This window comes from Diadema setosum, chromosome 14 (genome assembly GCF_964275005.1).
Source record: "Diadema setosum chromosome 14, eeDiaSeto1, whole genome shotgun sequence".
Lineage (NCBI taxonomy): Eukaryota > Metazoa > Echinodermata > Echinoidea > Diadematoida > Diadematidae > Diadema > Diadema setosum.
The window spans coordinates 5,455,274-5,471,135 of NC_092698.1; the positions used below are offsets into that span (position 1 = coordinate 5,455,274).

General features: G+C 37.8%; 1 protein-coding gene across 1 annotated transcript; it reads left to right on the plus strand.

Annotated features, from left to right (window-relative positions):
- Positions 1–8,876: 8,876 nt before the first annotated feature.
- Positions 8,877–14,175, plus strand: LOC140238010 (GATA zinc finger domain-containing protein 1-like). The gene is made up of 4 exons (XM_072317939.1): positions 8,877–9,363; positions 10,286–10,345; positions 11,278–11,458; positions 13,807–14,175. The coding sequence occupies exons 1-4, from the start codon at positions 9,040–9,042 to the stop codon at positions 13,992–13,994; spliced, it is 753 nt and encodes a 250-aa protein (XP_072174040.1). The 5' UTR covers positions 8,877–9,039; the 3' UTR covers positions 13,995–14,175.
- Positions 14,176–15,862: the final 1,687 nt, after the last annotated feature.

Consider the following 15,862-nt stretch of genomic DNA (forward strand, 5'->3'; position numbering starts at 1 on the left):
CCTTCCCCCTCCCCCTCCCTCCGTTCTTTCATGTCCAATCACCTTTCATGTACCAACGAGGAACACAGCGACCTTTATTGTGACACATTTTGTGATGAAGTCTGGAAGAAAGCTACCATAACTTTAAGTATGCTGCTTTTCAAGAAGAACATTGACTTCACAACCCTGTCTAACTGTGTTACAACTCTGGCAGTCTTTCTTTGGTCCGCCTGATTCATTGGCCCACATTTCCAAAAACTACTAGCCGACCCGAATCCGTCTGTGTTTGAGAATTTTTGCCTAGCCTGCAGTTGTCTCGATTGCTCATCACAGAAACCACCTAAGTGTTACTCTTATATACTATTATGTAAGGAAAGCATGTTATCTCATGGTACAGACTGTTGTGTGTGAGTTTGACGTTTTGATATATTGCTTACAATTGAGCGTGTCATCCGTGCAGGGACAAAAAAGTTGTGGAAGACGTCAGCAGCAGAAAAAAAATTGTTACTGATTTCATACAGTATTTATCCTGCAGTAATGGATCAATTGATAAAAATCTGTTGCTTTAGTGCTGTCATTCTCCCCAATATCTGTCCATCTGTTTTTAGACAAGATATCGTTTGTCTATCATTAAGGTGAGAGTTTCTGTCTGCCGCAATGAGCTGGCACAAATTTCTTCCCCTGCATCTGTTGGTAAAGTGGGAGGATGACTGTAGACACAGGAATATATCCTTGAATCAAGAAGGATTCGTGTGAAATATGTTCATTTGTCAGACGCGTACATCAAATTCTGTTATCCTTAGAATGAGGAGTACACCTACACAAGTTTTTTTTCAGTCCCAGAGGCTGACTAAACTACAATGTGAGTACTGTTAGCAATGAGTAGATTTTAAAATGGCCACCATCTGATCGACTGGTGTATCTCTCATCCATTTTTCTTTACCTGACAATTTGTCTAAATTTGTAAATAAATAACTTCCTGTCTAATATATACCCAAGACAGCCATCAATATGCGCTGTGACTCTACCAGAGTTTCTGTTGTAAGACTCTCTCCCATCTGACATCAAAGAAAATCCCACACTGGAGTAGCTGTTCTGAAAAACAAAGGTGAAACAACATAACCAACCCAAGGAAAAGCACCAAAACAAAACAAACTACCGGAGCTTTGCATTAGTTCTGCTTCCATTTCTGCTGGATTACCTTCAAAGTCTAACACCTTTTCTCGTTATCTGCACGATGTCATTTTCTGATAAAGACATGATACAAAAACCTACCATTTTTACAGATTCCGTTACCACATAGCCAACAGCCCTCGCTTGTTCTATAGACTTACGTAAGTACCATGTATAACTGTCCTGGATGACACACAGACATCTCAATTTTGCTGTGAAGTGGGCAAATGAAAGACTGCATGGCTGATTCAAGATGTACAGAGGTGGTCGTGTAATTATGGCAGCAGGGAAGTGCAAGCAAGATTCATCTTACCTGGACACCATTCAGTCTGACGAGAATTGATCTTTTATGGCACAGAGATTTACTTCTGTGCACGAACAGAGTGTCCATTCTGTAGTGTTTTGAAGTATGAGATGTGTAGAGAAGTAATGCACATACTTTAAAGACTGTACACCCTTTTTTCATGCATTTGGCTCAGTTAGTCAGTTTGTGCTCATATAAAGACTAATGACACAAGTTATTGAATTCATGGAAGTGACCCAATCCAAAAATGCATTAATTGATTATCATAGAACATTGATCACTTCTAGCCTACAGACAATTATGTTCAGTTGCCATTTTTTTTTTCTTTCAAAGTAGCTGTAAATTACTTTCCCAAGAATTATCAACACTCATTTTGGTTTTCATGTGTACGTTATAGGGTGGAAATTCTTTGTGAGTCATCTCAAGGCTTTAGGAGTGGAAGAGGCATATGATTGTCAATGAGTAAAAGCTATCCGTCGTTACATTACATTACATCAAATTTTGTAACCTACATGGGGATTCAGTGTTTTGCTGTTGTCTTTTTCTTTCCCATCAAGAAAAATACAACTGAGACAGTTTGTGCCATCTGCTTCTATCATAGGCTTTAAAAGTTGAAGTAACATGCATGGGAAACTTGAGCAAAGCATTGCATTTCAAATTCGTTAAAAGTCCAAAATCTCACATTTTATTCATTAGAATTAGCTATTAAAAATGAAGCAAATGGATGTTGACTCCTCTTTAACCCTTTACAAAGAAGTAATGTTTTATTTTATACAAAAAAAAAAATGATAAGAGATTGTAACTTTATTCAAGTTGTAACTTTATCCATGTATTAAATGAAGGTGACTTAAATGAAACAAAGCGTCTGGCTGTCTGAACTCCATAGCCATGAAATGGGTCAAACATTTTTGCTCTCTAACTCTTTACTGTACTAATAACAGAAGTTTCGACACAGGTATGAGGTTTGGTCTTGTGCCATGCCAGCCTTCATTTCTGACTGAATATTCTGTATGAGTATTCATGGTGATTCAGGGGATCATTTTCTGTGATATAAGCTGCTAAACCGTCCATCCCCAATCATAGAATTTTCTACCATTTAGATATATGTACATAGAATGTCATCTATCTGTTGCGCCAGAGTGATATTAAATATACTAGTATAATTGCGAATTTATGATGTCCTTCAGTTTCTAGCAGGCTGTAGTATTTCATGGCTGGGTTCTGAAACAGTGTCTGAGCATTTCACCAGGTTCCCGTTTAAAAATTTACTAGGTTCAAATTATGTGCAAATATTTGTTCTGTAGTTTGTTCTTTTTTTTTTCCCCAAAAGGTATTTGTTATAGGCAGTGGAGTATCTCAATTGCTGAGGGAATACATATGTTTCATTGCTACATGCACTTTCTGCCCTAATCCTTGTACATGTATAAAACTAAAAGACTTAGATTAAGTACATGGAATGAAGCCTAAGACTTTGCTTGTATAATTTACATATGCGTTTTCTCGAACATATGTCTCACAATGTGAAGAATTTCCACAATTGTGTCTAATCTGTAAATTCATGTAGTGAGCGTTCAAGCTTGAAAGGTTGACCTCTGCATTAGTATTGTCTGATATGAATGAAAACAAACAAATCAAGCGTTTGAATTCCCTCATCTCACAATGTCAAACCAAAGCTCATAAACGAGTTAGCGTCCCTGGTTCCTTTCGTGTGGTTCTCTGTGTTCTGTGGTCAGATGTTTTACTTTGACTGAAGCAGTGTGTTTCCAAGGAGCAAGCTGATATCTCCCATACTCACCTAAAATTCATGGCATTAACTTTCAATCAATTCAGTTAATCTTAATTAAATTCCCAGTTAAACCTTTGTCACAAGAGCTTTATTTCATGAATACTTATCTCACTTTATTTCTCGAAGTTTAGCAGAGCAGATTATGTTTGTTTGTCTCTCATGGCTCACTTACAAGTCACTCTGTTATTTATTAGTCATCTTTCTATTTATTTCTATCATGGTACGCGAACTAGGAATGAGGAAATATTGTGTTTGCCAGCCACAATAATTCCAGGTGTCCTGTCAATAGTGTCTACTCATAACTCCTGTGACTCTATCAACAATTTCAATTCCACTGTTGTGTTGCTACAGGGTGTGTGATATTATATGTACTGTAGACAGTGAAGAAGAAGAGATTAAAATCAAAAAAAAAAAATGTGAATCAAAGTTAAACCTGTCTGAAAGACTAAACAAATTGAAAAGTTACAGTAGCACAAAAGTCTAGGAAGAGTTCAACTTTTGAATATTCATAGAGATGTATATCTTGAATATCTTGAGAAATCTTGAATATTTATGACTTGTGTTGTCCCTTAGGTCTAGAAGTATTCATGAATGTATGTGAAAGCTTACATTGTGGTATTCATAATGTATGCAAAAATTCAGGACAATCGCAGTGCCATATCTTGATGAGGTAAACATGCATACAATCATCTAGTAATTGTGTGTTACCAAGTACCTTCTTTGCTGCACTGCATGTTATGTTCATCATTTACACTATTCTCGGCCATCTCTCGCATAATTATGATGGTAGGTATTGCTTTGAGTTGATGTTGGGATATATTTTCTGTGCCATTCTAAACTGTCAGCAGGAATCACAAGTAATGCCAAAACGAATGTCAAACTCTTTGATTTATCAGGCAAATGTAGTCTGTGTTGACAGAAGGCAACATGGAGGGGGGGGGGGGGAGTTAATTGTAGCACTTCCTACAACGTAATATCATGATGCACCATGGAGGATATCCGTCATCATCACTTAAACGTCAACGTATATTGGTTTACTTAAGTCTTCTGTTGCGCAGCCAATGAAATGCACCTTGGGTTTGCTTTGAATGTAACATGGTGACAATAGCCTTCTTTCTTTGAGCAACATGGCTGTGCGTGTCTGTCTGACTCAGAATTCTCTATGAACAAAAATACCTCTTTTCATGCATAAAAGAATATGAAATACAGCAAATTGTTCCTTTGAATATGTAATCTTCTTTACCCTCATGAATTCAAACCATAGCATTTAGGGTCAGGCTTCAATGAAAGCTTTGCAATAAAGCTGTTCGGAGCCATATGTTTTAGTGTACCAGATGTCACCTAATTAAGTTTTGTTACACCCCCTGGGCCCTGTATGAATGCAGAAAAAAGAGAAAAGAATATGTCTATGGAGCAAGTCTAGTCAGGAGAGCATCGAAGTATATTTATTTTTACAAAAAGTATTTACATTGTGGTAGTCTCATATGCAAGACAAAAATGATTTGATGAAACTAGCAGTGATAACACCCAGCTTTATTCAATAACACTACTTTAGTTACAATCATTTTCTCTTTAAATATCTCATGCTCTTCTTCTCGGCATCTGAAGTCGCAAAAAGTAGCAGGCCTTATTTTGCCAAACGTCAAAGAGGTATAGGAAACAGAAGCTAACAGACTGCATGTGTACAGTGATTTGAACTGATGATATCTTTAGCTAAAGTTTTGACATTCCATTTATGCCCATGACATTGTACAGAGTGGGAAGTTTTGGGCAGTAGGAGAGGCTAGTATTCAGGTTGAGCTGGAACGTTGAAAATGCCATACTGTTGTCTCATAGGATTTGTGGATGAAATTTTGTGGGGATTATACAGATGTGCAAGTGTGGGTGGTGATCTCCAACAGCAAAAATAATCACTGGGAAACTGGGAAAATGTTAGCGACTCAAATTTGTTATGTAATCAGCAAAAGAATGCACAGTTTACAGTCAGTGACCATACAAGTGGTGTATTATAGGCTGTCTGCATCAGAAATCTTGTAAGCTCTTCACTAACCTTTGATTGTAATATGTATCACATATACCAGTGTAGAAGTGGCCACCCAGAGTTTTATAAATGCCCCTCTTAGTTGACTATGTACTTTTTTTTATTTCACACAAACTGTTTTATCACTGGTACGCTGTTGCTTATTTGTACAAACTGTTTCCAGCGAATCATCGGATGTCACTATTCATGTGGAATTCGGAATTAGGTTGAGGCCTTTGTAAATCACCAAAAATGCAGATTTATATACATATATACTTGTGATGTGTTTTCTCTACGAATCTTTCTGTCATTGATGCTAAAGAGATTTATGATACACACCTCTAAAATATTCTTCAATATTTCTTCCTATTTTCTGAATGTAAATATTGTTTATAAGTCTCAGAGTTTGTAGATAATTAGGGATCTAATAAAAGTCAACTGTGTCTTGTGTGGAGCTGAAATTTTGTGTCTTTGTGTGTTTATTGATCACTGCATGGGAAAAATACAACATGGGATATCATGCTCAAATGAGGTAAGATATAAAACAAAATAATAATCTTATTATGTCTGAATACCCTTGTACACTTTGACTGATTACTGATTAGTAATGATTGCATAGGTATTGCATAGGAATGCATAGGTATTGTTAAGGACAACCAAACCCCAAATATAAATGTGAATTGAGTTAAAGCAGCAATATTATTAGAACGCATCAGCTAGTGTTTGAGGAAAATCAGACAATCAATTCAAAATTGATGAATTTTTCAAGGTTCCAGTGCCATTATCAGTAGATAAGGAAACTTGTACACTTCATAACATCATTTTGGACAACAATATAAAGAAAATACAGGGAGAGTTCACATAATTTCATTTTTTGATAAATATTGCCCATTACACAATTACACAAGTACTCATGTTTAGGGTAATAGTATTTTCTCCTGGTTTCTTAAAGAGGTAAATCAAGTGCTTTCATGCTAAAAGAGTGAAATCATGTTGAATTTTCTGCATAAATTGTTGTCCATAATGATGACATGAAGTGTATAGTCTCCTTATCCAGCAATGATGTCGAAGAAGAAGTAGTAGGAGTAGTAGTAGTAGTAATAAAATAATGATAATAATAATAATAATAATAATAATAATAATAATAATAATAATAATAATAATAATAATGATAATAATAATAATAATAATAATAATAATAATAATAATTATTATTATTATTATTATTATTATAAATATAATAATAATAACAATAATAATAATAATAATAATAATAATAATAATAATAATTATAATTATAATAATAATGATACTAATATCATAATTGTAATCATCATAATAAGAATAATGATAATATCATAATCATAATAATACATATTACATTACATTATATTTCATGACATTTCACACCAATAGTGTTATAGTGAGGCATGTACATCGACATAAACATGTAATTCAAATTGCTTCATAAAATCTATAGAAGAAATGCATGATCATAAAGAAGAAAAGAAGTATGCAGAATACAGGATACAGGCCCATAACTAGGATTTTTATGGGACGGTTCAGAATTAGAAAAAGTGGACATTTTCAGATCAAGTTTATGTTCAGTTCTGTTATATTACACATTAGGGGCACATAAAAGGCTCCCCTGGGGGTTCTGTGACTCATTTTTTCTTTTTATAAATTTCTTTCATTTTCTTTTTAAAAAAAGAAATCATTTTTTATCTTTTTTGCAGCTGACAAATGGGGGGAGTTCCCTAGACATATGGGCCTGGCATAAGCAGGGAGGTCTCTTTCCACCTCCCTGGGGTAAGCATACATTTGTTATATACTGAACTCGGTGCACTTTTTCCTGAAGATGTAAATCAAACTCCTCCTTGACACTTGGCTTACCTTGATGCAACCCCCATCACAAATTTCGGGTACAAAACATGCAGACTGTTCAGGGGCCATGGAACCGGGAGGGGATGGGGGGGGGGGGTCTGTAAAAAAGTGAGAACAAATTTGAAAACATACTCAACGGCTTTATGCAATCACTGATCTGAGCTTCCCGTTTTTTATTGATAGTGAATAATTCAGATGGGAGCAGAGTTAGTAGATTTGTGACCAACACTGGAGAAGGATATTATTGTGGCATTTATTTGATTATTTGGACCTTTTGACAATGCATCATCTATGAAAACATAATTGCTGAAAAGTTGACCATGCACTCTTACTGTTGTACTCTCTTTTATTACAATGTCGGAATTCTAGTTTTGCAGGGTTGTTGTTTTTCCTTTCTTTCTTTCTTTCTTTCTTTCTTTCTTTCTTTCTTTCTTTCTTTCTTCCTTCCTTTCTTTTTTCCTTTTTTCCTTTTTTCCTTTTTTCCTTTCTTTTTTCCTTTTTTCCTTTCTTCCTTTCTTCCTTCCTTCCTTCCTTCTTCTGGCGAGTCAGTCAACAGCGGGACGACAGTGGGTGATTTCAAGTTCGGGTTTTTTATCACCGGTGCTAGTGCTGAGATAGCACTATAGCACTAGCACCAGCACGACTAGCACTAGCACCGAACTTGAAATCACCCTATAGGGCTCACACCCGTAAATACAATGGAATGTCCCAGACCCCTTCACAAATTCGTACCAATAAATGAAGGAAAAAATTGATTAAAAATCAATGATGTAGTTTGGCAAAAAAACTGAATAGCTGTAGATATTGAGTATGAATTCCTCTACAAACTGCATTTTGGTTGGAAGATGAAAGCTTTTCTGATGGAATTTGAGGGGACTATATTTCATTGGGTACGTGCACGGAAAATAGGTGATTTTTTGAGTGACAAGAACTCATAGTCTGGCTTTGCGGACCCCTGGACAGAATTTGGACTGAAGAATCCACCCTGAAAATTTGATGGATGAAAGGGTATATCTCACTTATTCAGGTTAGTGAAGCTGAAATACCTCATTTCTCCCAGCTATTTTACAGAATTTTTTGAAATTTGATTTTTAACACACATCCCTATGGGGAAATATTTATGGGTGTGAGCCCATTACCAAAGAGATTTACCAGTCTCTTTGCCCATTACATTGACAGCTGACGTAGGGGGCGCCTACGTCGAGATCGCAACCAACTACATACGTATTGACCGATTCTGTGACGCGCTATGTGTATTTTTGGCATGGGCGCAGCCATAGTGGGTGTATCAGCCGACCCCCCCTTCGCACTCCCCCACCCCTCTCCCTACATTAGCACGCGCGCAGAATGAAAAACTGCTTTAGCCAATGGGCGTCTCGTACTGAGTGCGCGAATGCTTGCTTAGTGCGCGAACCTTTGTTACAAGTGCGTGTAAACATGTTGCCCGGGGGTGGGGGAGAGCAGGGGGGGTCGGCTGATACACCCACTATGGCTGCGCCCTGTGCCGTAAAATGTCTGCTGCCCTCAACGAACCCGAATCGGTCAATACACTCCATAGTTCTGTGCTACACTCGTGTCATTTCTGTGCACACAACCAATACAACTCTTGCGAAGACCAAATGGCAGTTGTGCGAAGCCCGTATTGTTTTCACGTCTGAACAACAGCCCCACGTATCCATATTCATGTAAACGCCGCGCCTCGGCCTAAGACCTAACGTTAGATGTATGTATTTGCATGCACTTTCAAGCAACTGGTTGCTTTTAATTGCCAGTGACAAGCGGCAAACTTTATAAGTGGTTTTATTGTGATACGCCGGTCAGGAGGTAGCAGAAGGTGGTGGAGTTGGTAACCGATTTGTAACATCAGGAGAATCGACATAAATTCAGTCAAAAATGCCATTTGGATCTCGACCATGTTGCTCGTCATGTAAGACGACAGTGACCACGATGTGGAGGAAACGAAAAACAGGGACCGTCGTTTGCAATGGATGCTACATGAAAAACGGCCTGGACAATTCTGCTCAGAACAGTTCGATGTCGGTCGGGTCAAATGGGAATGGAAAATCAGGTGGACAGGGAAATGGATCGGGGAGAAACCGAGATAATGCGAGAAAATCGGGCCGGTCGGGAAAGAGGATGAGATATAAACAAATCGTAAACATGGCGAAGGCACAGGCAACGAAAGGAAAGAACAGGCGTGTGATATTCAAGAAAAATGTAAGTGATGCACTGATGCAGGATGACATGATACAGAACTCAGAAGTGTATTGGTAGTGTCTGAAGAAAAAACAAACAAACAAGAACAAATAATAAATTTACTGCCTACGGATGTAAATTTTTAAGTTAAAATTAGTTTGCAGGATCAGGATCAGGATGACTGACAAAGTGTTCTAAAATTTAATTTTACTTAAATTTTATTTTATTTTACTTAATTTATTTCTTGTCATCAGCAACAACTGAACAAAGAAGTGATGATCGATAATTTCATTAAATAATAGAGGTACATCGTATGCATGAATTATTCTAAATATAGGCCTACTATAAAAAAAGACAGCAGGTAGACAGCAGGTACCCGGTACTGTCTCGATCTAAAAATGGAAGAAACTGCTGTAAAGTGTTGGATATTAAAGGCTCGTAATGGTTTGTGCAATGTGTACACCTAAACAGATGGGGTGAAAAAAATTAGAAGAAATAGCATAGAGAAAGACGGAGAATAGGAAAAAAAATAACTTGATGTAAGTAATGCAAGCTGCCTGTTAGTATATATTATAACCACAGCACCCTCCAAAATTTGACCCGCCTGGTAGGCATACATGTAGAAACCTACATGTATGTGCTTCTGCCGCCTGCGCATGGTCGAACCTTGGTGCCGGAGCTGATACATGATCAGCTGATGATGTAGAAAACTAACATCTAGAAAATCTACAGCCTGAATAGATTCTATGCTGGTAAGGAACATATTGCAGATAGTGATGGACTAGACTATCCTTTGATACAGGAAGACAACAATATAATGTTGGTCATAATGTGATTGACTGATGTAGATGGATGTTGAAATTTTATCGAATAGGGTCTACAACAGTGTGCATGTTCATGTCTACTTGTCTAAGCGTTCAACACTTTCTTTGCTCTGTTACAGCCATTGAAGAGTCCTGAGGCAGTTTCTACGACGGTAACGTCTGGACATGTATTCCACCGGGTGAGATAAGCATAAATTTTGACCTGATATGTCATAGACATACAGAAGTCCTAGCCAGCTGTATGAAAAAGGACCTGAGATTATCACATAAAGGACTACCATAAAAGTGGATATTTTTACATGACTGATTTTTTTTTTTTTTTTTTTTGCGCTTGGCGGGGTAAGAAGAGTTTCGTGTGTTTTTAATTCAGCAGAATCAAGACATCACCTAGTGAAACATACGATGGCAAGCAGAAATATTTTCGTGCTTATATTTTTGCACTAGGTTCTGGTTGCTCGAAATGTGTGAAAATTTCAACACCACAAAAATTTCCACTTTTATACATGTGTAGTACTCATGCAAAGTGTATATTGCAAAAAAAAAAAAAAAAAGGATTAAATGTGTTGATTAACATGGATTTTTTTTTTTTTTAGGGGGGGGGGGTAATTAATGATCAGTCCTCTTCAAAATTCCAAATGAAGAATTAATCTTAATAGGTATGATGTTACATCTATGTGAATTCTCACTTGTACTGTATTTATAGATGTAGACTGAAAATTGTGAAATCATCAACTGATCTAGGGACTTAATAAGATTTGCATGAAGAGCTCAATATTCTATCATATCTCATGTTTAATTCTGCTTGTTGTTTTACACAAGGGCAAGAACTACATCAAGTTAAGTGCATGACTTTTTAGAGTCATAGCACTAAAACCAAGGTACCTCAACATGAAGCCCATTTTGTTTGCTGCTCGGTAATCCTGTTGATATGAAAAGCAGTCATCAAGATTTCTTTTTTGAAATTATGCTAACCTGTCACAATCATTGACATACTATGTATATCTGTCGGTCATTGCCCAGCAAACTACACTTCTGCAATGGCAAGTCTTTAATCCTCAGATTCCCAATGTCAGAGTTAACTTGGTGAAGCGTTGCTGATTCCTCCTCGCAGGGTGTGTACTATCAGATTGGTGACATTGTCTCACTCCTGGACGTAGAGGGCGGCATCTACTATGCCCAGCTGCGAGGCTTCCTCCAGGATCAGTACTCCCAGAAGAGCGCCATCATCACTTGGCTCCTGCCGACCCAGGCAACCACCAAGGGCAAATTTGACCCCTCCACATATATCCTGGGTAAGAAGCAACACCAGAAAGCCACAGAGCTTAAAGGGACTGTACAGTACTGGTTGAGGTGAGGATTCAGGTTTATAACATTCCTAAGTGAGATAATGAGAAACCTCTTATGAAATATGAAAGAGCATGTAATTTTAAGAATTCAACGTTTATTTGATGAAAATTGGTTTTCAAATGGCTGAGATATTAAAAAAAAAAAGCGATAATAATAAAAGGTGACAGGCCACGTCTCTTATTACGGTACGATCTCTTTGTTTTACCTTGTTTTTGGATATCTCAGTCATTTCCAAACAGATTTTCATCAAAATAATAAACTTTTGATTTCCCTTAGAATTGTATGCTCTTTGACATCTCATAGAGTGATTTCTGAATATCTCGCAAAAGGTTAAAAGCTAAATCCTCACCTCAACCTGAACTGTACAGTCCCTTTAACTTTTCTCTTCATTGCGGCCTGCCCAATATCCTGGATGTAAAATTAGAATGGCCACTGACATTGAAATATCATGTTTTCACTGTGTTTCAACATTTCTCTTCTTTTGTTTGATATTTACTGTTAAGCAAGACATTTTCGCGGCATGAAATTTCACAAATTGGAGCCGACGGCCTTTTTCACGGCATGGAATTTTCATCAATTCCCACTGGCATTCAATGCATATAGTGTAGACAAGAGCTTTCACATGCGTTTTGATTTCGTGAATCTTGGCTCTCGCGAAATTGTGAAAGTAAAATTTGCGAAATTAAAATGTGAATGAAAATTTCCGGTTTTACAGTAGTTAGATTTAGCAAAGTCTCGTAAAGCATATGTGTTGTTTGAAAGTTTGTGTGACACCATGATACCGATGATGTAAATGGAGGAAGATAGGTCTGCGGTAACACCATGTGTATGTAGTCCTTGAAAGGACTGTTTGGCGGAAGAAGACCCCAGAAAGAGAGGAGTGTCAGCTTTATTATGACAATGATTTAAGGACTTGTCATAGTAATAATCTCTGACAGTTGTGGGATATAGTATGTAAATGAGACAGCCTTTGGCAAGACACCCTTATCGCTCATAAAACTGGTTCTACTTGACTATCAGATTACAGTATCTGTAAACAGAGATCTCAAAATGTTACTCCTACATCACAGGATTTATCTGTGTAGTGTAAATGGGTCAGTCCACAGGGTTGGGTCATCTTTGTGACAGACTAGAATTCAAAATCTGGGCCTCATTAAAACCAAGCAAATATCTACCAGTAATGACTTCAGAAAGAAAAGGATATCCCACCAATTTTACTGCTCAAGAATTTATCGTCAATTGGTGATATGAAGTTCATGTAATGGAGGTAAGAAAATTAGCGGTACAGCAAATCCATGAAAGATTTCTGTATTGAACATGCATGGCTATAAAGCAGGGGGCAAACTTTATATTGACACAGCAAAGCTAAACCACATTTGAAATGATCTTCACTGTGATATGAAAAAAAGAAAAGAAAAAAAGAATATACAGTCAAACCTGTATAAAGCGGCCACCCAAGGGAGACGGAAAAAGCGGCCGTTATAGACAGGTGGCCACTATAGACAGGTAATCCAACTTTATGTGCATTGCTTACATGTACATGTATCATCATTGTATCCTTACATGTACTTGTACATGTATGTGTGTACGTATGCACACACCGTGTGTACGTATACACACACCGTGTATTTCATGCATTTTACCATGCCGGTGTATATGAAATTGTTGCATAGCAGTACGTGTATTGTCATGCAATTTATTGACCCAAATGCAAAGTTAACATGCTGAATATTTTTCTGTCATTCATTCATCACACATGATGTACTGAAATTCAAACTCTTCAGAGATGGGGCAATGTGGACGAAAGGAATCAAAAAATGTGTTTCGTCGTTCATTATATACTGAAACTAGAGAATAGGGTTACATACCAGCATTATAGGCTACATACTTGTAAGTGTGAACACAGGTGCTAGTAGTGAGATTTGCAAGATGTTTGTGATGTATGAAGCAACCTGTAATACAATGTACCTATTGACAATTGCTTTTAAGATTGCTATTTTGTTGTTAATTAGTGTTGCTTGTATAACCAGCAACACTACACTGCCCTAGGAAACAAAGTACACTGTACTATCATCAGAAATGATTTCATTGTGATTCTGAGTCTTGACATGGTTAATTTCAGTGGCTGCTTATGTATAAGACCTAACAAAAAATCTTGGTGTCCTTATCTTTATGTCTTTGCAGTTCAGAAAATACATGGTGCTTATCAGCTTTGTGTGAAGAACCCACCAGGAGAGTTTCTATAATTTAAGAGATACTTGTTTATGTTTTCTTGAATACTTCATATTCCCAGGCCCAGATGAAGAGTTACCGCGCTCCATGGAGTTCATGGAATTCGTCTGCCACTGCCCGTCAGATTATTACCGCTTCCTGAAGACGCCGTATCCCATTGTCCCCGTCAAGGAGACGTCAGGCTTCATGTGGTCCAGTGTACTGCCCCGGAGCAATCCCACGACCAAGCAGATCTTTGAGGGATCATGACACCAGTGGTCAGCCATAGGAACGAGATGAAACTTTGGCTAATGCCCTCAGAAATTCCTAGATTGAGGGTGTGGATCAGCTAAGTTTGCCGGACAATTCAGCTCCGCATGGAACTCGGAACATCCAGGCATTTATTCGAAATGAGGCTAACTGTAGGAGTCACTTCTTCATCAGCACCAGGGTCCAGTATATGATGGAGTTGGCCAGCTTTTGTTCACACAGACATCATATATATTATGCAGGAACCATTTTTTAATAGGGAGGTTTGCGAATGTTATGTAAGTTTCTATTGATTGCAATAACTATGGCAGTGACTTTAATGAAACACACCACAGATATCCTGTATGCTTGTCCATAGTAGCTTCAAGAAGTACAATGTACAAGTGGCAATTCCTGAAAACTGTTTCGAGAAATGCAACTCTGACATGCTTTCTGGTTAATGCATATGTTTTGTGTACCGGTATCTCACTTACCAGGGCCCCGTTGCAAGAAAGTTGCAATCAATTGCAAATAATTGCTAATTTTGAAACAACCATTCTGATTGGCTCAGGGTCTGCCCTATTAAGAGGACACGCATGCAACAATGATTTTGATTGGCCAGTGACAATCAGTTGCAAGTTGCATTTAAACGCAAAGTTTCTAGCAACGGGGCCCAGTTCTGCTAGAGATTATGGTCCAGAAAGCAGTAACTAGTAGTTTCACTTTCTTCAGTAGGTGACATCTCTGCTATAAAGTGCTAGCGCAGTCACCAGGGTAAACAAAATATTACTGATTTCTTAGTTGGCTGAACTCTTTGCGTGCTTGTTTTGTTGACTATGGTTAGAGTTTGACTACATGTACTATAAGTTACAGGTGTGATTAGAGTGTACTTTCTTGTCATATAATTATGGTCTGCCACTTGAAATTCATGAAATACATTCCACGACTGTAACCATGGTGATCACATGCAATCTTGTGCATTCACACAACTTGTAGGAGATATTCGACATCCACTCGAATGTCAGATTGTACATTGCCCATCAGTATGAAAGCCCCCAGACCATTTCTTCCTAGCTGCATATAGTCGGCTGTCATGTAGTTCCACTAGATGGGGACTTCTTTGAAATTAGAAGTTCTTGTTGTATTGTGACTATGTTCTTCTTGATTCAATAGCTATTTGACCTTAATTTTCATCCTGTCAGATCTTTTGTTTGGACACCAGATTGAATTCATCAGAAGCATTATTCCTTTTTGTAGTAGTCCAGGCAGTTTAAAAAAGCAGAGACCCCCGAATTGATGGATTTGTCATTTGTTCAGGTAAAATGACGACCAAGAAAGATTGCTTACACTAACTTTAAAAGCACATGGTCCCGGTGGTTTAGTCAAATGCATACGCGGGTGCACAGCGCAAGCTTCCTATAGAGACCTATGTTATCGACTCCTCTTTAGTGCTTACGCTGTGACTCGTTTCCCCGAGTCTGTAGAAGTCCAATCCACTGTAGTCAGTGGTCTGATCACAGTTCGGCTCATGATTCACATTTCCACATATTTCCTTTCCTCAGCAGTGTGATGTATTGCTCTTGCTTCAAAACATTAATATTCATGTACCCCTCTCTTGTAAGAACCACCCACTGATGATTGTGTAGCACACCATCCTCGTTGATAACCGGAAAGCCAAACTTGTCACTGTCAATAGAATACTCACTCCTATTTCATATCACGCTCAAGCAAGATGCTCTCCTTCTCTATGTAAATGTGTGCAAGTGTTAAATATAATGCAAGTACAGTCAACCTTGCTTAAGTCGACCTCGCATAAGTCGAATAATCACCTGAGTCGAAGGTCTTTTCAAATCCTCTTCCCTTTATATTCTATTGATTTTAACCCCTCA